Source organism: Solanum stenotomum, chromosome 2, assembly GCF_019186545.1.
Source record: "Solanum stenotomum isolate F172 chromosome 2, ASM1918654v1, whole genome shotgun sequence".
Taxonomy (NCBI): Eukaryota; Viridiplantae; Streptophyta; class Magnoliopsida; order Solanales; family Solanaceae; genus Solanum; species Solanum stenotomum.
This window is the reverse complement of record NC_064283.1, coordinates 69449061-69474154: the sequence shown is the minus strand read 5'-3', so window position 1 is coordinate 69474154 and position 25094 is coordinate 69449061. Positions and strand designations below refer to the sequence as shown.

General features: G+C 31.8%; 4 protein-coding genes across 4 annotated transcripts in view; 3 read left to right on the top strand and 1 right to left on the bottom strand.

Annotated features, from left to right (window-relative positions):
- Window positions 1-12771, top strand: part of LOC125856363 (probable xyloglucan endotransglucosylase/hydrolase protein 28) — a 265879-nt gene extending 253108 nt beyond the window's left edge. The window contains exon 5 of the mRNA XM_049535894.1: window positions 12612-12771. The gene's annotated coding sequence lies outside the window, so the exon portion shown is untranslated. The remainder of the gene's footprint in view (window positions 1-12611) is intronic.
- Window positions 9719-12771, top strand: LOC125856365 (probable xyloglucan endotransglucosylase/hydrolase protein 28). Its single transcript, XM_049535895.1, has 4 exons — window positions 9719-9962; window positions 10570-10670; window positions 10986-11194; window positions 12007-12771. The coding sequence occupies exons 1-4, from the start codon at window positions 9782-9784 to the stop codon at window positions 12506-12508; spliced, it is 993 nt and encodes a 330-aa protein (XP_049391852.1). The 5' UTR covers window positions 9719-9781; the 3' UTR covers window positions 12509-12771.
- Window positions 12772-13535: 764 nt separating this feature from the next.
- LOC125856602 (protein OBERON 3-like) lies at window positions 13536-16681 on the top strand. Its single transcript, XM_049536191.1, has 2 exons — window positions 13536-15281; window positions 16459-16681. The coding sequence occupies exons 1-2, from the start codon at window positions 13757-13759 to the stop codon at window positions 16536-16538; spliced, it is 1605 nt and encodes a 534-aa protein (XP_049392148.1). The 5' UTR covers window positions 13536-13756; the 3' UTR covers window positions 16539-16681.
- A 913-nt stretch (window positions 16682-17594) lies between these two features.
- On the bottom strand, window positions 17595-20767 carry LOC125857049 (polygalacturonase At1g48100). Its single transcript, XM_049536722.1, has 6 exons — window positions 20295-20767; window positions 20026-20193; window positions 19160-19204; window positions 18851-19058; window positions 18654-18735; window positions 17595-18291 (listed from the first exon to the last, which is right to left on the bottom strand). Exons 1-6 carry the CDS (start codon window positions 20742-20744, stop codon window positions 17784-17786), a joined length of 1461 nt encoding a protein of 486 aa, XP_049392679.1. The 5' UTR covers window positions 20745-20767; the 3' UTR covers window positions 17595-17783.
- Between the last annotated feature and the right edge of the window lie 4327 nt (window positions 20768-25094).

Genomic DNA, 25094 nt, shown 5'->3' with positions numbered 1-25094 from the left:
ATATATGTATGTATGTATTTCATAATTATGCATATAATTGAGATATTTTAGGATTATTCGAAAATTGTCTCAAAAAGATTTTAGTTTTACTTAAAATATTTGGTTTATTAGTTTGTTATATAATATTTTATATTTTAAATTATTTGGTTTATAATTAAGTCAATTATTTTATTCCATTGAAATTAAGAAGTTTATTAATTAATCTATATTAATTCATCTAGTTTAATTTCTAGTCGGACTTACCCTAATCAACTATGTTTGACTACATTTGACCATAATTTAGATTCATATTGCCAAAGTTTAAGTCCAATTATAGCTTATTCAATTTTAAAGGACCAAAATTTTGGGCCTTTTCTCAAAATCCAACAATCAGCCCAACTCCACTTATTCTTTTTAGCCCACCTCAATTCTCCTCAACACCAAGAACCCATTTTTCCACTCCTAATTCCCATCCCACTGACATACAGCCTACAATTATAACAATACAACACAACAATACTAAAATAATAACGGGCAGCAGCCCAAAAACGACCCCCCATTTGCACTGTTCTTCTTCTTCACAGAAACGGGCAGCAGCCCAAAAATGAACAGCAACAGCCCACCGCGGCTCAGCGGCCCATCAAATCGATCTGGTGACTTCGCGCGTGTCCGTCCTCCTCACATCCCTCTCCATCGTACAATCTGAGCAGAGAAGAGCAGGCACGCGTCTGCCCATTTCCTCTTCCGGAATAGGGCAAAAATTTCATAAAAAGTATGCCTCCCTTCAATAGTGAAAGAAATTGATGGCATTTGAATTTCGAATGGATCCTTTCCTATCCGTTTTTCACCCTTTCCCTCCAAAATCCGAACCCTACTCCCTTCTATATATGTTGTTTGTTGTCCACTACCAAGGAGGTGGAGATTTTTGAGTTTGAAAAATTGCATTAGAGATAATCGTCAGAGAAAACAGTGAAAATTGGGGGAGGAAAATATTGGAGAAATTTTGAAGGAAATATAAATACAAGAATGTATACATAAAAAGAAAAAACGAGTAGCTACACTCAAGCGAGAATCGATAAACAAATTTTCTATTGTGCTTGCCGCTTGCAAAACTCATCGGAATCTCGTTGTGTTAGTGAAGTTGTCGTTCCTCTGCTCGTTCTGTCTCGGTGCCGCTGCCCAGGAAAAGGTGATACTTAGTCCTTCATTCACGTTTTATTTAGATCTTAAATACTATGTGTGGAACTTGCTTTTGTTGGGGATTCTTTGGTTACATTCTTGTTTCTTCTTCATTTTGACCTCAATGCTCCTAGCTGAAGTTTTTTTTTAGTTTGAATGTGAATCTCCAGACTTATTCCCTCTTCTGTTTAAGCTTTCTTGTTGATCATCATGTTATATGTTATATGCCATTACTAAATATATGAATCTAGACTTGTAATAGTTTAGGTTTATCTTTTGTGTCTTTATCATTCCCTATCTCCAATCTATTTCACTAGAATGTTGTTGAACCCGTTTTTCTATATATGTTTCTTGGCTCGTTCAAGTCTTAATCTCGCATATTGCTTTGTTGAATTTTGACATCTTCTCGGCTTCTCGTTTTCTCGGAGTTCATCATGCTTTTTTTTGGTTAAGTCTTGAGATTGCTAAGTCATTTATTTCTTTTGAGATTCCATGTCTTCTGATTACTTTTGTGGTATTTGACATCAAATGGTTTGAGATGTTTGAGTGGAAATCTGAACTCCGTAGCTATCAGGAGATAATCACATCTCTGAGTTTCTAAAATGACTTTATGAATGTTCGATTTTGTCTTTGGAAAAAGGCTAACACATGGGTTGTTTAGATTGACTCCTTCACTATTTTAGGTGTTACAACAAGCATCGTCATCTTTAGCAAATGTATGATATTTTCGTCTATAATGCTGATGCATATTCATGTGTTGTAATCCTCAGGTTTTGTTTGCTTTTAGAAGAAAAGTTTAGATTTTTGTATTAACCTTTGATTATGTCCAGTAATATGGTTATGTGTCTTTACCCAAGTGATTTTTTTTTTTTTTTTGGTATATCTGATGCCTCACTTGGAAAGAAATACCTATCCTTCCTTATGTTTTTCTCCTCTAGTATGCTTAATCTATTGTCTTTAGGCGTGAGTGCCCATTTTACCAAAATTTGTTAGTTGTGAAGTGCTCCCTATTAGAATAGACATATATTGATATTCATCCTTAAAATGGGTCCCGTTTATTCTCAATAGCAATGAATTTATTCAAAATTTGTATCTTTCCTAATAAAATACCTTGTTATTTTTTTCTTTTACTTTAATTGAATTAGTTTTCCTCCATCGGCAGTATATTTGATTGGTTGGCCTAATATAACTAATGATATTTGAAGCTATATCATTTATGCCCCCTTTTGTTTTTGTCTTCAATTGCTAAACAATGGTCAATTTGTTATCATAATTTGACTTAGTCCTCGGTCATGTGTATTCAATTCTCCTCCATTTGTTTTTACATAATGCTTTTCGCTTGCTTTACTGTATAAACTTTGTTCCCTTAAAAAAATTTTAGATTAGTCTTTATAACTTGTTTTAAAAAAAATTCATATCACTAATTGCCACTTCTTCTGTTTGCCCTTGCATGAGCTATATATTGAGTGGGTTCCGTGGACCCTCTTCTCTGGCATTTTCTGTTGGGCTTTGTAGCCCAACGCCCTTTACTGAAAGTCGTCCCGATTCCAAGTTCAAGGAAACTGATATACAAAGCATATGAGGATGATATACAAGCAAAACGGAAGTAAATTTGCAGGCCTCGTAACTGATACGGAATTTACAGCAATATACACAAAGTGTATATGTTGTATATGGTGGCAGAAATGGGCCGAAAGGCCCACCTAAATTCCAGAAAAAATTGTATTTTATTATTTTGGGCCTAAACCCATTTATTTGCTATTACTTGTTAGTTTTTAGGACAGGTGGAGGAATTGGGCCTAAGGCCCAAAAGAAAGATATCTATTTTATGTTAGACTAGGACAGGTACCGAATGATTTAAATGGGCCCAAGTACTGGCCCAGGCGGACAGATCCAGACTTGGGCCCAAACTTCCTTTCCTTATCTATTTAATTGTTATTATATGTTTTATTTGCTAAAATTAATCTTAAGATTCTAAAAATTCAACTCCCCAAAAGATAATCATTTTGAATTAACTATTTAAAATTAAGCAAACAATTTTCTACTAGGCTTTTTCAAGAAAATTTGCAAAATGTTGTACTTAAATAATATTTTTAATATCCACTTTCTCCTTTAAGATCTTTTTAAAGTATTAAACGGTTTACTTCTTAATTAATTTAAGTATGCATGCTCTATTTCAAAATCAATTAGCCAAATGATTAATTGTCGGATAACCACATTAGCGGATATTCTAGGTGCTTTAAAAAACCTTCCTAGAATATTAATAGGAACCTCGAACCCTTTTAATAGTTTTCAATAGATTTACTGTTTTAGTCTTTTGAAAACAATAGTTTTCTTGATTTTTTCTTAAAAATTAAGTGGCGACTCTAAACCAGTTCAAAATATATTTTTAAATAAAACAGATGCATCAAATACAACTCTATTCACCTTCTTTCTCCTTCTTGGCTTAACTCTCTCTCTTTGTTGAACCTCTTCTCATTCATCATCACTGAAAGCATCTGGATCTATTTCAAAACTGACAGCTTCATCTGAGGGATAATAAGGCTCATCACCAGCTAGCTTACCTTCTAAGTTGTTTCTATTACCACATGTAGATTCATCATACCCAGCATTTGGCCTTTTTTTCTATTCCTAACTTGACATGATCAGGCAATTGAGCTTTTTCTCCCATTTTCCTTCCCTTTTTTTACTCATTTCCTCCCTAAAACTTCTTAACTCATCATCGACATCACTCCCATTAAATCCCCCCCCCCCCATTCAAAGATTCTCTATCTGAATCTTGTTCATTAGAAGGATGGACAGGGTCAGGAATTGGATCAGAGGAAGGATGGAAAGTAGGATCAGTAGAAGGATGGATAGGAGTTGGAGTTTGATAAGCAAGAGGAAGAGTATTTGGAGCAGTGAATAAGTGTACAGGAGAAGATATATTTGAATTGGCATGGGCAGGGGCAGGGGAAAGGTTTGAGGCATTTTCTTGGACCTGATGTGTTGGTTCTAATTCAACATCAAAAGATGCATTAGGCCCAGTGTTATGAGATGCTTCCTCACCTACTCCACTTTCCCCATATTCCAATGAAGGTGGGACCAAAACTGGATCAGCAATAAAGTGACACACAAAATAGTCCAAAATATCTCCATGACTCAAACACTCAGCAATTAAAGTAGTATCATAGTCAGATTTAATTTCTAACATTGCAGTACTTCTAGGAAGTTTCACATACAACACACATTGTCTAGGTTCATACCCCAACTCTTTCAGACAATCCCTCAATTCAAAATAAGATAACCTATCTGTATCAACATCTAAAAACTCATAAACTCATCCACCATGATATGGTTTCCCTTTGTATCCCTTTTTTCCAATCTTCATAACACCACCGTGGTAAAATCTCAAAGTAATCAATTCAAAAGACATTTTAACCTGAAAATAATGTTAACAGTTGACCCTCAACAATCCGACAAAACACATACAACAACAAAATTCATACAACAATAAAGGAGAATCATGTGAATGAAAGACGACATACAGTAAACTTGAAAAAACAATTAAAGACAAAATAACCTTAAGTTAAAAAGTATGAACTATGAAGTAACCCTAGAGATGTCTGACTGACCTTTCAGATATGGAGACGACAACACACTATGAACGATGAACGCCTTGATTGTACCCACCAAACCCTAGTAACCACTGATTTGCTTCCACCAAACGATGAACGCCTCGATCGACAACACACTAACGTTCTTCAAATATGACAGTGAAAACTTGATTAGATGATTAAAACTACAAGGATGCTTTAAAAACACTACAAAATCGAAGAAATCTTTAGCTAAAATTAGGATTTACAGGCGAAATTTACGATTAGGGTGGGTGAAATAAATGGACTAGGGTAAAATAAAATGGATTTGGGTGAAAAGAAATGGGTTTGGGTCAAATGAATGGGGTTGGGGTCTTTTACTATGTGGCTTCACTAGGAGGCGAGTAGCTCTCACTCGATGCATAATGTCCAGGGTTGGGTGACGGAAGGGGGAATTAAATACATTTTTATGTACTTAAGGTGTGTAATAGATCGCCCCATTAATTAAAGTGTGTAAGTGACTTTTGGGTACAAGTTTAGGGGGCAATTTATGCCTTTTCCCTATATATTAATATATAAGTTCACTATAGATCATGATCATGTTAATCCTCAAAATCACTAATTTATGTGGGGACTCCTCAAAATGTCAAATGTTACCAACTCAACACGTAAACTTTGATTATTTTCAATTGGGTCCCTCCCATGGAGTAAATGCTTCTTTGTTAAATTTTCATTATTAGTTTGAAGTAGACACTTTGGTAATGAAATGTCACATTTCAAAAAAATCCCATTTCTTTTTGCTTATTTATGGAAGTTTCTTCTTATATCTATAAAAATCCTAATAAATACAACATGAAGTTAGCTGGGCCCCAACTGTACAAGAGATCTCAACATCTCTTAATTTTTCATTTTTCTGTTTTCTCATTCGCTATTCAGTATTCATATTACGGTATCAAATAATTCAAATGTAAGTCATGTAAAGCTCATTTAAAAGAAAAGCATTGGTCAACAAGAGTTGTGATAGAGTAGTAAATACTCCTTCATTCTTAATCAAATGTCTGAGTTCAAGTCTCCTTAAATATAAAATCGCCTTTATTAGGAAGAACGTTTTACCAACCCCACCTCTATGAGGTGCGGATTTGAATTTAGTCCGACTCCTAATAAGCCTCGAAACTTGTGATAATTTCATTTTCATTAATTAGTGACAAGTTGGCTTTTGGCAATTCAATATTTCTATTCTTATCCAAAAAAATGTAACAATCAATGATAAGTTGGCACTCGTGCCACTCTCTATCACTAGCTCTTTTTTCGTTTGCTTTCATGTTTTGTCAAAAATTTTTGTTGAAAGACGTTGACACTTTTAATATTTACTTTTTAAAATAATACAATACTATTTTAATAGTGGAAATAATTTATTCTATTAAATTATTTCGAAACAAATTACTTAAATGTCTAAAGTGGACGTCAATATGGTGATTAGGTAATTGTTGCAATCACTTAAATTATATTGATAATGTAAAATAATTTACACTCTCAAGATGTAATTAAGTTAAAAAAAATCATACTCTTGAAACATTAGATATTTTGAAATATATATATATATATATTGCAATTTTACCTCATATAAAATATGAATTTGTGCACGATTTCATTGGAAAATGTTTTGTTTCATGTAGGTTTCCCTCACTCTCTCTTTTAGATTTTTTTTTTAAAAAAAAGCTTGGATTATACGATTGAGTATTTTACTATGGTATTTGATATTTAAAATTCAGTGATTCAATTAATTAAAATTTGTATCATATATATCTAGCTTATATATAGAGAGAGAAAGCACTCTTATGAGTAAGTTCATTATATCTAAAGCTTGAATCAAAATCTATAATTAAAAGCAGATAGAGGAATACAATCAATATAAAACCATTTTTAAATTATTTAAATAATGGCTTTTGTGATTTATAGTTGTCTTGGAAAAGGTAACTAAAAGGGCCTACAAAAAAGCAACAAAAGTACTTTAGTTTTAGAATAAGAAGAAATTAAAATGGAGTAGGTGAAATGAATGTGTAGATAGAACCCTACCATATTGCAAATATTTTATATTCTTCTTTTATAATTTTGGTTTCATTGCACTTTCGGTGGCAATCTCATACTTGATTCATATTTTTTTTATAAGTATTAGTTTATATTTATTTTTACCTAATAAAAGCGATTTGAGATTTAATATAATGAAAAAGATAATAGTGTTAATTAACAATAACAATAATATATTCATTGAAATTTTACTCTGTGAGGCCTGGAGAGGATAGCAGTGTACACAAGTTTTATCACTATTCCGTAGAGAAAGAGAAATTATTTTCGAAAGATCTCACGTTTTAGAGTACTCAAGTGTAGTGGCGTAATCAGGATTTTCGATAAAGGGGTTCAAAATCTGAAGAAATAGACACATGAAGTAGCCGAAGGGGTTCGACATCTATTATATATACCTAAAAAAATTATTTTAACCATATATAAATAATGTAATTTTCCGCCGAAGAAGGTTCAGAACCCCCTGACTATAGCATGACTCCGCCACTGCTAGAGTGTATCAAACTCAAATAGAGAAATAAGAAAACAATGAAGAAAGCATAGTATAAGAAAAACAATGCAAAGTCTACAAGAAAGGACTACTAACAAAAATCAAAATAGTTAGATAATTGAAAACACAATAAACCACATATGACAAAAACTACAAGACTACGACTAGTACTACAACTTCTATCCCTTACACTAATATATGACCTTCACTCATTTTATTTAGAGTCATGTCCTCGATAATATGAAGTTGTGTCACGTCCTATCTAATCACCTCTCTCCAATACTTCTTCAACCTATTTCTTATTTTTTTTCATTAATAATTTTTAAAAAAATATGACAAGTAAATTAAATCAACAAAAATAACATAACATGAAAGGAAAAAAGAAAATTAATCGTTATAATAAAATATTATTATGCTCGAGGATTGTTATAGAACTATTTTTCATGTGAATCATTGAATAAAAGTTTAATTTGTTTCTCTTTTTCTTCAAATCCATGATGTTAAAAGTCTTCAAATATTTTAACTTATAACGAATTTTTCAAAAAAGAAAAAAGAATTTTAACCGAATTCTTCAAATCCATGATGTCAAGTGTAGTGATGATATGGAAACCAGAATGCCACGTCATTTGTATTTCACAAGTAATGTGTCACATGTCAATCTCCATATTTTTGGGAAATTTTGCAAAAAAAAAAAATTAATATTAGAAAAAATGTGTTTTACGAATAACATTTCATATTCTTTACTTTTTAATTTGTTTATCTCATTTTTTTAAAATTTGTTTTAAGAAAATGTCTTTTTCTTTTTCAATAATTTTTTAATTTCAATTTTCACATGACATGTTTATGATTACTAAATTAAAAAGTATTTGATACATTTAACGTATTTTAAATTTAAGATCATAAAATTTTAAAAATTAATTACTTTTTTAAAACGTGCTAAGTCAAAATAGAAAAATCAAAATGAAACAAAACGAATATTAATCATGTTAACCTCAACTCTCATAATATTTATCTAAATTATATATAAATATTTTTAAAATATTTTTCTTTAGTTATATATCAAACATAAAAAATAAAAATTACTTTTTTTCCTTAGAAAATAATTTAATATTTTTTTTCGTATCGAACACACTGCCTTAGCTTTCATTTGTGATAATATTAGCATCTTATAATAATTTTTTAAAAAATGCTCATAAGAACGACAAGTCAACATTTACATTTATTTTCTTTTGGTAAACTTTATTCTTTACTTGTGTGCTAAATTATGGCTTGAACAAATTGACTTTTCACACTTTTTTGGACCATCAATTATTCAATTATGTATTCGGCGCTTGATTTACAAATGTCTATATTCAGTTTATATTAATTCAATAATAATAGGAGTATTTGTATAATTAATAACAAATTATTACATCATATAAATATATTCTAAATTTTTTGTCCGATGTCCTGTAACTGTAATGAGGATCGATAAATTTTATTTTAAAAAATAAAATATTTTCTGACAAATATAGTTTCATTCTCAAAAATAAAATTCAAACTTATTTAAGTATGAAAGTAATATAATGATATTTCTGTTTTATTTACCAAATCACATAAAATTTTATCCAACTTCAATCATCTCAAGGTATTATTTCTCATACATCGATAATATAGACTTGTACACATTAAGTATATTCTATACACGTATCATAATTTATAAATTTTAACCTCGAGTAGCAGAGCAAGTATTAACCTTTCTCATTACTAACACTTTTGCTTGTGACAATTGTGACTTTTCTCAAGAAAATTGATCTGATTCATTTATTTGTAGACCTATTTAATCTATTATAGACTTCTCTTCGATGAAAATTTGATTTTTCCAAAATATATCCTAGTTTTTTTGGCCGAAATCTTCTTTTGATAATCTCTCAATTTTTATGGTGGCTATTGCCGCCGCTAAAACAATTATTGGCACATAAACCGAAATCCAAAACATGACTTCCACTTACTCCTTCCATTTTAATTTATTTATCTGCTCTTTACTTTGCACGAAACTAAAAAAAAAAAAAAAATTTACGACATGATTTATTAAAATTAAAAAGTTATTAAAATAAGAGAAAAAAAAAATTCCCACCATTTCTCTCCAATCAAACAAACCACATAAAAGGAAATTTATTCTTTTTTTGGTTTCTTTATCTTCGTGTATATATGTACCGTGTGTATATTATATCCATTTACTTATATTTTCTCTTCATTTTTCACTAGCCACTTAATTTGGAAAAAAACAAATAATAACTCCTTTTTTTTTTATATATATTTTTTGTCGTTTCTCTTTTCCCAAATTCCAACTGATTTATTTGTCCATATTATATGAACAATGTACAGCTCATAAAAACACTTTTTATATTATACGACTCTACAAAAAATTAAATAAATACCCACAAAACTCTATAATAATAAGCTTCAACTTCCCTTTTAAATTTTTTTACAAAAAATGGTGAATTTTCTTCTGGAATTTTTTATATTTTGCTATGTTCTTGTATTAGTTTCTGGATTTTCAGAAAAGCTCGAAACATTGCCGTTTCATGAAGGATATTCACAACTTTTTGGTCATGATAATCTTATGGTCCTTCAAGATGGAAAATCAGTTCATATCTCTCTAGATGAAAGAACAGGTTCATATTTTATTTTATTTTTCACTTGTTTGACACTATTTATGTTCGGGACGGAGCCAGGAGTTGAAGTTTATGAGTTAGTCATCAAATTCATAACTCGGTTTAGTTACTGAATTCTATATTTAATGTATTTTTGATTATTTTTTTTTATTGTTCAAAATAATTGAATTGTTTAAAGTTCAAGATGGATGTTTGATTTTTTTTTTTCATATTTGCCCTTTCATTTATTGAAGTTTTATATTTTCTACGAGATAAATTACATAACTTATAAAGTTATATTTATGATTTCACCAAGGGCAATAGTGGAAATTATGGTTTAAATGATGTTCTTGAATGTTTTTCTTAAAATGTGTGTATTGCTTCACAAATTCAGTTAATATGGAATAGAACTTTTTATATTGAGGGATATATTGATGTATATTTAAGATCACATGTTTTAAAATTGTTTTAGTTTTACATGATTGTTACGATATATTTAAGATTATAAATTTTAAAATATTATGTTGAGTCAAAATATGTCAAACAAATTGAAACAGATGAGTAGTACTACTAGTTATTTTATTTTGGGGGAATTTATTTCTTTGGAAATTAATAGATTAATTTGCAGGAGCTGGATTTGTATCACAAGACTTGTACCTTCATGGCTTGTTCAGTGCTTCTATTAAATTACCAGAAGATTACACTGCTGGAGTGGTTGTTGCATTTTATGTAAGTTGAAAACAAATAATTTATTTATGTATATTTTCGATGAATATGTTTAACTGACCCTTCAATCAATGTATAACGATAGACTATAAGTTTTGATAAAGGAGGAGGGTTATAGTAAGTTCACAACCAAATAAAAATAGTTAAAATAATTATAATAAGATGATATATATAGCTAATCTTAATTAGTTTAAGATTATGGCTTAATTAATTTATATGGTAGTTCACGTATATTCTATCTTCTTCAGATCTCAGGCCCTACTTGTGTATTACACTGAATATGTTATTGTTGTTTATTTTTTTTGTTACTATTGACAGATGTCAAATGGAGACATGTTTGAGAAGAATCATGATGAAATTGACTTTGAGTTCTTGGGAAATATTAGAGCAAAAAATTGGAGAATTCAAACTAATATTTATGGAAATGGTAGCACAAATGTTGGTAGAGAAGAAAGATATGGACTTTGGTTTGATCCAACTGAAGATTTTCATACATACACAATTCTTTGGACTGACAGCCACATCATGTAAGTACCTAATTCAACCTCCCCTTTTAAAAGAAAACGGTGTCGGGCTAGCTTTCACACACCGTCAGTCTGTCATTAATCATGAAATACATGTTACCTCCCACCAGTATAAGTACTTCGGATAAGTTTGCCCAAAACTTAAGTGGATGAGGGAAATTTACCTAACATCTTTAGTATCTATATTGAGATTGAAATCGAAGTCTCTTGTAACCTTTTTTTTAGTTCATTGACCACTAGACCAGACCGTTTATTGCTTTTCTTGATTTTGGTTGCAGGAAATGATTTGTCCTGTTTTTTGGGCTTCTGTTTATGTTATTTGTTATGATGAAAAATATAGTAACTTCCTAATAGATGTGTCTTGTTCTTTATTCAGTGTTAGTGACAGATGTAGCTTCGTAGCTACACGTTCAACTGAATCCAGTATTTTCAACACAATATACATGTGGAAAAAATAAATTAACAAATAAATATTATAATCTGAACTCGTAATTTCAAAAGTACAATAAGGTCATTACTAAGAACCTTAAAGACTGAACATATCAAATTGATCAAATTCTCAATCCGCCTCTATGAAAGTGTCATCCCTTGTTCAAGAGGTACTAAAGCCAGAGTCTTTTCCTTTTAGTTTGATCAACATAAACTCTAACCTTATACATCTTATTAAAATGACATAACACACTCTTAATATGTACGTAGAGGTCAAGTTTGTGTATATTCTACCCTCCCCAATCCCTATTTTGTGGAACTACGCTGGATATGTTGTTATCCAACAATTGATTATATTTTGTTTGGTTTTGTGCATTTTTTTGCAGCTTTTATGTAGATAATGTACCTATAAGAGAGATCAAGAGGACACAAGCAATGGGTGGGGACTTCCCTTCTAAGCCAATGTCTTTATATGCTACAATATGGGATGGTTCTAGTTGGGCTACCAAAGGGGGAAAATACAAAGTCAATTACAAATATGCCCCTTACGTCGCCAAGTTCTCCGATTTCGTCCTCCACGGATGTGCAGTTGATCCAATTGAATTGTCTCTCAAATGTGACATTGTGCAGAATTCTGCATCCATTCCAACTGAAATATCCCCTGATCAAAGACAAAAAATGGAGAGGTTTCGAAAAAAGCACTTGCAATATTCATACTGCTATGACCGGACACGATACAAGGTCCCTCTATCTGAATGTGTAGTTGATCCTAAGGAAGCTAATCGTCTCCGAGGATTTGACCCCGTGACCTTTGGTGGTGTCCCCCGTCATCACAACAAACGACACCACCAGAGGCAATCGAGGAGGGAAGATACGTCCGCGAAATAAAAAAGAAGGATATTGTAGTTTCTTGTTGATATTTTGTGCCTAGTTTGATTGAAGATATGGTGATTTTTCACATTGAATAGAGAATACAAAAGAGAAAAGAGAGGTAAATGGGATTTAGTATTTACTATTTAGTGTACTATTATATATTTTTCATGAATCATTATGGGGTATGTATGTATATATATTTCTAGCTTGTTTTGTTGATGTTTAGTACTATTTGGGATTCTATTATATATTCAATTTGGTGATGATTTTTTTGTGAACTTTGGTTAATTACATAGTGTTAGATGTTACATATTTACAACATTGTTGCATTTGCAGAGGAGGCAAGGGTCTTCGATTTCCAAATGAGTAAAATGTTGGTAATATTTCTATTGTCTAAGTTGCTTCCTAGTAACTAAAAATGTCGCCGCATCTGTGTTGAATCCTTTAAAAATACATTATTTTTTGAGGTTGAAGAAGGATAAAATAGAAAGAATATTGTCATTAATACATTGATCTTATGAAATGACAAATATTAAAGATTATTTATTTTTAAGAAGAGTAACATATAAATAGGAACATGAAAAGTATAAACAAAAGGAATGTGAATGTAAAAAAAGGGCAAATATCAATAGTCTTTCCTCGTAAAGTGACCATCATAGATGATGAACACTATTTAAACACAATATTTTTTCTTTTAAATATTCTTACTCAAAAGTTACTACAGATGACATTAATGATGGTTATCATAAATATTTTAAAATTTAATTATACATAATATATTTCTTATAAATATTATTACACAAAAGTTAATATTATCATACAAAAATTAAAAAAAAAAACATAAAAATTAATTTCAATAGAAAATCAATAACAAACAACTTTATGACTTATGAAGTCAAAAATTTCGATAAGGATGCGAAATATAAAAGATAAACACACAAAATAAACAGCTAATATAAATTCAATATCTACCGTATATATCAAAAAAAAAAAATCTAATTATATATAAATTACGTAATCCTTTCTAGCTTCGTCCGAGAGAGAGAGAGTGTGCGTGTGAAGACGCGGGACAGGTATGAACTGAATAAACTTTTAGCTCCGAATTTTTCAATTTGGGAGATTTCCAGGAAAAGGGTGTTCAATTTCTTGGCATATCAAATGCAAAATGGCTGCTAGGGACTTGTTGTTTTGAAAATTCCAAACTGGGTTTTCCAGGTAAACAAGTTTTTGACAAGAATTTCTTGAATTATTTTGAGGGGAAATATGGTTAGTTATAAGGGTAAAGAAAAAATTGTTTTTGATGATCAGAATGAGGAAAACAACATATGGGTAGATAGGAATTTTCTTCAGTTAAATGAGTATAAAGGGAATTCCTCTAAAAGGGTAGCTGAAAATGAGGAAATTCAGACAGAAATTACTGAAAAGATATCAAAAGATGGAATCTTTGATCTTTCCTCTAAAAGGGTAGCTGAGAATGAGGAGATTCAGGCAGAAATTAGAGAAAAGAAGCTAAAAGATGGAATCTTTGATCTTTCTTTATCTTGCCCTAGCATTAGTAGGAGTTTACAATCAGTGGAACCATCAAATAACAACACAAGGATTGGGTATTTCAGGAATGGGTCCTTGTCGTCGTGTTATTCCCATCCGTTTTCCCATAACCTTAGCTACTCACTTACCCTGAGTTCAAAAGAGGATAGTGAGTATTCCGGGGAGGGAGTTAACTGGTCGGTTTTTAGCAAGTTTAGGCCAGTTGAAGTAAGGGATTGTACATTGCCAGGTCATCCTGGTGGAAGTAGTTTAGCTTTAAGTTGTAGACTGCAGGTCAATAAGGATAATGATGTTGATAGGATCAGTAGCTCGGATAGCAATTCATATTTCTCATTCGAGTTTCCTGTAAGACCTACTGGTGATTCGAGAGTAAGAGGAAGTATTGAAGTAGGAAGAGCACTCCAATTTTCTCAGCCTGAGAGAATCCTTGCGGAGATAGTTTCAGAGTCTGTTCCTCTTATGGCTCAGATTCTGCAGGAGCTTCCTGATGAAACGGTTGAATCAACAAAGGATTACTTGAGAAGCCTAATTGCAATTCCTGAGAAGAAAGACCTTTTGGTCAGCCTTCAGAATATGCTTCATCGGAGATCTGATCTTACTGTTGAGACTCTCTTAGAGTGTAATACGACTCAACTACAAATTTTTGTTGCCATAAAAACGGGCCATAGAAGTTTCTTATCTTTGGAAAATCACCTTCAAGCTACTGAATTGATTGAGATTTTTTCACATGAAAGGTGTCGGAACATACGATGCAAAAGTGTGTTACCTGCTGATGATTGTAAATGCAAAATTTGTTCGAGAAACAACGGATTCTGCTCTGTATGCATGTGTATAGTATGTTCTAACTTCGATTATGCCACTAATACTTGTCGTTGGGTAGGCTGTGACAGATGTTCACACTGGTGTCATGCTGTTTGCGCTGTTCAGAGAAATCTTATAAAGCCAGGTCCAAGTATCAATGGGCCATCTGGAACAACTGAGATGCAACTTCACTGTCTTGGTTGTGGTCATTCTAGTGAAATGTTTGGATTTGTTAGAGACGCATACATGCATTGTTCAAAGGACTGGGGTGAGGAAACTCTAATAGAAGAGCTTGATTATGTTCGAAAAATTTTCAATGGGAGTGAAGATTTTAAAGGCAAGGAGTTGCATGCTATAACTTATGGGTTGCGTAACAGGCTTGAGAAAAAGATGATCTCTCCTTCAGACGCCTGCGATTTCATCTTTCATTTTTTTAAATGTGAGTATCAAACCAAACCTTATCCTTTGCAATTTCTGTTGAATTTGGATTGGTATGAATGGGGAATGGAAGAGTTCAAAATGGTGGGAAATGAAACTTATTTGGCCTTACAGATAATTGAACGTATCTCTACATTAAAGCTTAACTATCACTCTGTCTCTCTCTATGTATTTTTTTTAGTTTTTCCTTTTATATGGTTGTGCATTGCGTCTGTAGTTTAGAATTTATGTGATTAAGTATGTCTAGTCTTTATAAATTATAGTGATTGATCATATACGTAAATAAGCTTAATTTAATGTGACAATAGAGGTCTGCTTCTTGAAATAAAAAAGAAATTAAAATTTTGATTGTTACCCTTGGGAAAGGAAGACTGCTGCTGGCATTTGTAATAAGAAGAATGATGATCATTGAGTTGTTCTAATCAGAGAAGTATTTGAAGTGGAATATGTTTAGCGCCAACAAACTTAACTTTTTAACTGCAAAGACGAAATAATTATGGAATGACAGAAACCTTAGTTTTCCTCCTCTTTTTGTTTGTTTCAAAAGTTATTTCTATATACGAAAGCTAAAAACTGAGGCACCGAAGATGACATTTTTTGAGATTTTCAGCGACTAAAATGCACGGTTTTCCTTTTAGAAGGCAGATGATAAGTTCCATGTGCAGTATGAAGAGTTAGCTTTTGAATATACAGATTGGTGATCAACAAGAACATTATCGCTCCAACAACAACAACATACCCAGTGAAATCCTACGAAGTGGGTTCTTGGGAGGGTAGAGTGTGCGCAGACCTTATTACTACCTCATGGAGGTAGAGAGGCTGTTTCCGAAAGACCCTCGGCTCAAGTGCATCAAATCCAGTATAACATTATCGCTCCAAGTGTACAAAACAGAAATGTCATTGTACTGCTACAGTGCTACTTATAACTTCAAAAATGGTTTCATTAAATGATATTAATTTTGAGTAAGACAAAAACCAATTGTAGTATATGTTAAAGCTACATAGCTATGTTATTTTCTAATTTGCAGTGTGTTGCATTTTCAGTTTACGGCTTATCCCAGTGTTATACCATTTGACATTTATCAATTACTATATGAGATCCAAAATGAGCCACTGATTGCTAACCTTCATGTCTCTGTGGCACATTTCCACTAATCCTGATTTTCTGTTATTAACAGACACGGATGGTTTGTCGCAGTTTCTTTTATCCAGTTTTCCTGCATCCATCCCTCTGGCTGATGAATTTCCTTCAACATAATGAGCTCTTCAAATGGAAGAAAAGGTAGATTACTGCTGATCATCATCAAAACGATGCCAAGGAGCCCTCTTAAGTCTAATAGAATGATCGAGGATGAATTGTTCAACCATAAAAGAAAGATGAAGGGGAAAGAAAACATATGATAGTTTGTAAAGCATTGTAAGGATCCCTCTTAAGTCTGATTTTCTAATTAATTTAACTTTTATTTTTGTAATTCCCAATTCTTAGCTCTATTGAGGATTTTTTTTTTGTCAAACGCTAGCATTGTTGTTGTGGTAGTATTTCTCATGTAGATTCTTGTCCTTTGATTTCTTTTACTATATACAATCTCTTGTACTTCGACTGTTGCATTATTTTGTTGTAGTTACTATTCCTTTTTTCAGAATGATTTGTCATGCTTCCTTTAGTAACTGATTTGATATGCTTTTCCTTGAGCCTAGGGCCTATTGAAAACAACCTCTACCTCCCAAGGGAGGGGTTAGGTTTGTGTATACTCTATCCTTCCCAGACCTCACTTGTGGGATTACACGGGGTATGTTGTTGTTGTTGTTGTTGCTAGCATTGTGGTTGTGATAATTCTAGCTACTTTTTCCCTCATTGAAGACATTAAGATTTGAATTTGATGCTTTTGTTCATGTTCATTGCCAATGACTTCTAAAAGGGGAAATAGCCTGCTGTTTTTCCTTCCTTATTAACTATCAAAGTCCCAACCTGCATTCTGTCAAACTGTTACGCTGGCCCCTACCGTGATATCTTGGAAGGGCAGTGTAAAGCAAGGTGATTACTTTCCGCCAGGCACTTGCAATGTCTTCATACAGTTTTTTTCACTGTGAGTATCAAACTAAACCTTATCCTTTGTAATTTCAACTGTTAGATTTGGTATTTTTCGTCCTTACAGATAACGGGAGCATATCTCTGCGGTAAATCTTAACTCTCTCTGCATTTGTTGGTATCTTTCTTTCATCTTATTCCTTTTATATGTGTCCACTCTGCGCGCTACACAGTTCTTAGTTGTTGATTTTTGGAAATTGTGATGGAAATGATCGATAGAGAAGCTCTTCAAACTAATCATTTTATTAGTAGACATTTCATTCTCTAGTACAGACAATAGGTCATTAAAATAGACCATATCTGCTAGTACAAAATAGTATAAGTGAGATAGAAACCAGCCTAGCTAGTAAGTAAACTTTACATAAAGCTATAATTAACATTTGTGAACTCCTCGATCGATCGATCAATTGATCATCAGATACTGCAGGAATAGTCAACAGCCTCTCCAATTGCCAGTGGCATTCCATCTTGCAAGCAATCAATGGGAGGTATCGTTAACGTTTGCTGAATTCCATAAGCGTTCCAGCAGAAAGGATCTTCCATGAGCTCGCCTTCATGTGGTAAGAGTTCAACTTCAGACATTGTAATATTAGTGCAGGCTACAGTGTCACTGCAGGCAAAGTGTATGGGGGCACTCCTCACATCGTAGGTGCCCTTGATGTTCCGGTACGAGATGTCGCCCACACTTACAGCCGACGTCTCGTTCCGACAGCCTTTTGAGAGGCAATAGTATTGGTCTATGATGATGCAGTTGCGCACATTTTCCATCTGAATTGTGTCAAATGATAGTCCTGTTACTGATCCAGAACCTCCTTGCCATGTCTTGATCCGGACTCCATTATCCGAATCTCGAATAATGGTGTTGCGGACCGTTATGTTCGACACACATGCCTGGCTATTGTGCACCCCTAGGCTCCCAATACTGCACACACAACAATATACTCAGTGTAATCCCACAAATGTGGTATGAGGAGGGTGGTCTGTACGCAGCCTTACCCCTACCTTGTGAAGGTAGCAAGGTTGTTTTCGACAATCACTTGATGATGAAAATTAATCAAATTTCAAAGTCGGTACGGAACACTAGATGAAAAATATTTGATTTACTCTAAGATAGGTTGACATGATTAATTAAGAAGATTATAAAAGAAAAAGACAGATTTATTACACTAATTAGGAAAATAAAGATTCAGCTTTTTGTATGTTTTATTTATTTATTTATACTTTATATTATAAGTTTATATTATAAAAATTGAGTATTTAGAAAAAAGTAGAAACATAAAGTACCTGATCCCGTGACTAGGCCCACATGTGACTGCTTCAATCTCAACATTTGAACAACCAGGCCCAATTGATATGCAATCATCCCCTGACACAATCATACATTACATTATTGTTATTATTCGTTTCGCCCACTGTTTGACTCAACACAAAATTTAAGAAAAAATGAATCATATCATTAACGTTAAAGGTTCATTTTGTACCATTAGCTATGACGGAGTTGTAGATTCCTACAGACTTGGTGTCCTCGATATGAATTCCATCGGTGTTTGGGCTAAGCTTAGGCGAAGAAATCGATAATTGGTCTATCAATACTCCTTCGCATCCATCGAATTTCATGTGGAACATAGGACTATTTTGTATTCTTAAACCTCGCACCGTTAAATTTGAGCTCATGAAAAATCTTATCATCTGTTAAAAATATATATATTTTTTAAAAAAAGTCATTACATGATAACTAAAATAATTGAATTTTATTGAACTCGTACAAATGATGGGTGAATGTAACTTACAGAAGGGCTGTCACATGGTCCAGGTAAAGTTGAGCCATTAGGTCCCTGAAATTTGACAAAAGAAATTGTACTGATTACCATACATATATTCACGAGAATTGTCTAACTTTATGCTTATTGATATGAGTATATTTGTCCGAGTTTAAGTTTTGTACACTGATCATAGTATAAAAAATTATTTACATAAATCGATCAATTAAAAGATAATTGTAAGTAAAACTATTTAGTAGTAACATTTATTCTTAATCTCTAATAAATGATATTTCAATTTAGTTGGTTAAAAGACAATTGCAGTACATAAACACTATTTAATACTAACTTTGATAGTTAATCGCTAATAAATGACATTTTAATTTAGTAAGGTAAAAAAGACCATTTAATAACTTGATTATTAATCTCTAATAAATGATATTTTCACTGTCTCAATTAATGCAGTATATTTTATCGGATACAAAAAATAAGTTACGACTTAAAACAAGTCATAAATATTTCTGTTACGATAAATAAATAATTTAAAATTCAATTATTTCTAAATCTGAAAATATAATTAGACCAAAAATGAAACTATACATCAGATAAATCCTATTTCTAAACAAATAATCCAATTAGAAAATAGAGATAGAGACAGATAGAAGGACACTCACGGGACTCTTTAAAACAACAACATCAACAACGTAATTTCATAGGCAGGGTTTAAAAAGAACAAAGACATATAGCAGACTTTATTCCTATCTTAAATGAATATACAGACTGTTTCCATAACACCCTCGTTCTAACGAAACGATATAAAAGACGGAATAGCATTAAGCAGAAAACAACAATAAAATAATAAGATAACCGAAACCGAAAAAAAAAAAGTGACTTACCCTGTGAGGTTTGCAAGGGAGTTCCCACCATTTTTCACCATTACCTTCAATAGTACCAGTACCAGTAAAAGTCATATTATCAAGTTTATAAAACACAATCCATTGCCTTTTACTATCTTTTTTAGGCCAACAATCTGGTCCTTCTGGTGTCATTAACACCCCATTTACCTATTTCACAAAAAAAAAAAAAAACCAAACACAATTCAAAAAAAAAAAAAATTGTCGTATAAATTGAAACAGATAGAAGAACTATGTATGTATATTCTTACGCGAAATTCGAGTCCTGGCTTGCAAGGACCATAGAAAATAGTAGAAGTGATCATAAAAATACGGTCCGCGGGAGCCAATAGCACCGCGGATTCAACTTGACACGCGGCTTTCCAAGCCGCGACGAACGCTTCGGTGTCATCCGTGGAGCCGTCCCCAGCGGCTCCATACTCCATGACATCGAAAATGCAGTCCTCTTCCGGGTTCAATGCGGGGCCCCCTCCGTAACTCGGGTCGGACGGTACTACATTACTACTAGGTGAAGAAACTGGTGATACTGGTGGTGATAATGGTGATGGTGATGGTTCGTTTACGCTACCTTCGATAGGACTAGGAGCATTATTAACTTTTTTGCTCTTTGTTTTCTTGGAAATGTGATGTCTTGCATCAACATTAATAGAATTACTCGTAATAATAATAATAAGACATAGTAAAAGAAATATTTTCTCCATTGAAGGAAAAAATAACTAAAATTTGTTTAAAAGAGCTTTAATGTTGTTGTACTACTTTGTGTGTGTGTGTTTTTTATGTGGCAAGAGACATATGAAGATGAGGCTGTAAATTTATACTGAAAAAGGTAGGGGACACGTGTCGATTATAGGTTGATTAATACATTGTTGTCTACAAGAATATTAACTGTTGAGAAAATTTAATTTTAAAATAATGTGAGACAATGCCAGGTCATACATGTGAGAGGCTCTTTTACTGTTTAACGTTTGAACTTGTGGGTCCCACTTACACCACTATTATTTTGCCACGTATCACTTTTCTGTTCTTGAGTTCAAAACTCGAAATCCATTGAATAAATAACAACTCTATCTTTCAGATTCAATTAAGTCATAAAATAAGTAGTACTCTAACATAGGTAATTTTACTTTTTGATCAATGTATTTATCAAATATTTATGAATAAATTTTGTAGAATATATGTATTTTCCAAAGAATCTGGAACGTATAAACTAAATGTAATGAAACTTATGGATTCACATTTGAAAATCAAAATTCTTATTAAGTGTATTGTTTCAAAATTAATTGAAATTTTGTTTAATTTTAAACATAAATGTATCTTGTAAAAGAACCTAAAACGTATTACTAAATGTAATGAAACTTAAGAGTTTACCTTTATTTAATCTAAATAGTTTTTATCGAATGTATTAATTGTTTCAAAATTAATTGAAGCATTTGTTCCATATATAAGATTAATATATCCTTCATTTAATTTATGTGACATTTTATTTTAGTCGGTCTAAAAAATAATGACATTTTTTTTTTATATTAATAGCAATTCAATTTTAAATTTCTCTTTTTATTCTTAATGAGACAATTTATAGCTATATATATATATATATATACACGATTTTATGAAAAAATGGTTGATTCTAACACTTAACCAGATTTCATAGCCACAGATTAACTCAAAGAATATCTCTGTTACTCCGACTGCTATATCTTGGTGTTATCAGGCCATGAAAATGAACTATAGAAGAAAACAAGACACGGCGAAATCACAATTTAAAGTTTATGAATTCAGAGTTTTTAGTCTTTTAAAATTAAAGCTAATAAAATTTTAAATTAATAACTTTTTACTTGTTCAATCAGGAGGAGTAGATATAGGAAAGGGGTGGTGAAATAAAAAAATTCACTAAGGGTGTTCAAGAATTAATAAATACATACAAAAAGCAATGTATAACTTATATACTTTATATAATTTTTCGATAAAGAATATTCAACTGACCACCCATCATTGTATGCGGCTAAACCACTCTAGAGTGTTCACACGGCCGAACCTCCTCGGCAAAAGATTACCCTAGGTATTTTATTTTATATATGTTTAGTGTATATATATATATATATTTTGAATCCCTTGATCACAGGATTGCAGATTCTCTTAGTAGTCTAGGGGTTTCAAAATTGATGTTAAGGTTCCAAATTCAAATCTCATATACTATATTTTCAGTTTTTTTGAACTGTCTTAGTGAAAATTCTATCATAACTGTTAAATTCGATCGAACTCGTAAGGGAAGGGGTAGGTTTGTCCCTCATCTTAATTAAAAAGTGAACATGATTTGGATGTAAAGAAAAGTGGGAAAAAATAGGTCTCGTGACTCTATATTGTTGTGTAGTGTCTTGTGGCCATGGAAGTAGGAAGCATATATTAGGTGGACGACAAAATAAATAAGCAATTCACGGGTGCACAAACTAAATATAATCTAACACTTATTTGTGTTTTCGTGTCACACAACCGACACATTTATATTATTTCATTAATATTTTCAAAATAATATTTTACGACACTAGAGATCACTAAGAAATCGTATAATGAATATATATATAACATGGTTTACGTGTTCATGATTGATACATCAATCACATTGATATTACGTTTTAGTTTTGACCTAAGTCACATTTTGTTCCTCTCCTTTGCGAGATAAAACATATACTATTATAACCATACTTTAAAACTCGATATATCTCTATGATCCTTGTCGCTATGTAATGGCTTTGAAGCGTGTGTTTGATACTATACTATCAACCTTGAACTAATTAAGGTTGATAGCTAGTGTCTTCCGATTATTAATAATGTTGTTCGTAAAGTATTTTTCTCAAAATAATTTATGAGCATTACTAATTTCAATTCAGGGTCACAATCGAATCACGATATTCTTGTTATGATCAGATAATTAATTTCATAATTTGTATTGTTATATGACTTATAAGACAGATCTAAATTTATTTTTCAAGTACATTCAAACAATAGGACACAAACAATTACATGCCAAAAGTAATTGAATTTAATAATAACATATAGTCAAATAAATAGAGTATTATATAACATAAATTTACGGAGTTATTGACAACCACTCAATAATTAGTTCATCAAAACCCTAAGAATAGAAATATTAGCCTACAAAGTACAAACATCCTACACAACAAAATCAGCCTATAGAAGAAGAAAACATTAAGAAGAAAACTCTTTTAACTTTTGTCTGTTTTACGATTTAACAATTTTATAATTTTTATTCTTCAATTCGATGTTCGATGTTTTTGAATAATAACTTTTGGGCCCTTTAGCCATCCTGATTCCTTCCAAGCTCTATTGCTCCAGCCCAAATTTAAATGCCCAGCCCAATTGTCCAAACTTTTGCTTAAAACTATTTCTTTCTCATGACTGAGAAATCATTACCAATTAGTATTGGAAAAATGCCTACAAGAATCTCGTTGAATTAAGGAGAAGAATAAACTTAGCTGAAATAGATTTATAATATAATTTTAATTAATATGAAAGAATACATCAAATAAATTTAGAAACTTAATACAATCGATGTAGGAAATATATATAATATGAGAACTAATAACAAAATTTAATGTAATTTTGTCAACAATTAACATCGAGATACATATTATATTTTCACACCCATAGAATATGATAATAATAATTCTTTATATAAACGTAAACACAAATTAAATAGAAGTACAAATTCACATCCATTACAACTAAATCAAGTCAATATTAGGTCATTTGATACCCTAATTGAAAGTGAGTGTCCTATATCTATGAAGGTACACTCACCCAATTACAATATTTCTTTCTTTTTTCTTCCAATAAAATATTCATAATCACTATTTTTTGGGTGCAATGCATCAATAATTATACTCCTATATAATAGTTCATAAATCACATAAAAAATGTAGGTCACATTAAGTAAGCTCAGCGCAACAAACTTGATTGAGAAGATGCTGATAGAGTATACATCATCGTTATTTCCTATTGCATTTAAAATTTCTATTTTTGCTAATATTTCATGAGAATCTGTTTATGGATTTATAACAAAATTTTCTTTTTCTACATATTTAATTTGCTTCTATGAACTTAGGAGCAGTCGCCGCCATGGCCCAAAGTGAATGAACAACGACATCTCTATTACAATGTTATTTGCATTATGACAGTGAATAGAAAGATGATGAGAGGGGACAACTTTGTCACGGACCTTACTTTAATTCTTTTTAGAAGTCTTTTCCTTTTAGATAATGAACCAAATATTGACAAAAACAAACAAACATGTGCAACATGTTTTGCTTTTATCATAAACAAAAAATGATAAGAAGCATGTTTGAGATTAATTTTTTACCTAAGTTTAGGAGAACACTCTTTTAGCTATTAAACAGAAGTACACCTAACTCTAGGTCCTTTTAATTTTTTAAAAAATAGTTGATATTCCAAAGTAAATAATTGTTTACTATTCCAAACGACTTAGGTTAAAATTTTGAGGAAAACTATTTGGACCATGAGTTTTATTTGGTATTAATTTTATGGAAAATGGTTAAAATTGGCTCTGAATTATGCGAAATAGATCACTTATATTCTCCGTTATATTTTGAGAAAAAAAAATATCCCGTCGTTATTCTAAGAGACCATAAATACTCTCAAGAGTTTAACAACCCAAATGGCAAGTTATGTGGACTAATCCCTCCAACACCTAAGCGTTGTCGAATAGGATTTTCATTAAATTAAGGTTTGGGTTATAACTAGGGTCAGAGTTAATGACCTCATAATTTAATGGGAATCCTAATAGACAACACTTAGGTGGAGGGATTAGTCCAATGTGACTTATCACATCACCAAAATTTAGGTTGTTAACTTTTTGGGCTAACCCATCGGTGGCCCCTTAAATTTGGCACAAAATTTCACTTAGGCACCTCAAGTGGATGATGTTCATTTTAGACACCTCATGTAGGGTTTCGCTGTGTCATTTTGACACTTTTTTGCCAATCAACAAAAATATATCAGGTGTGTGTTTACAC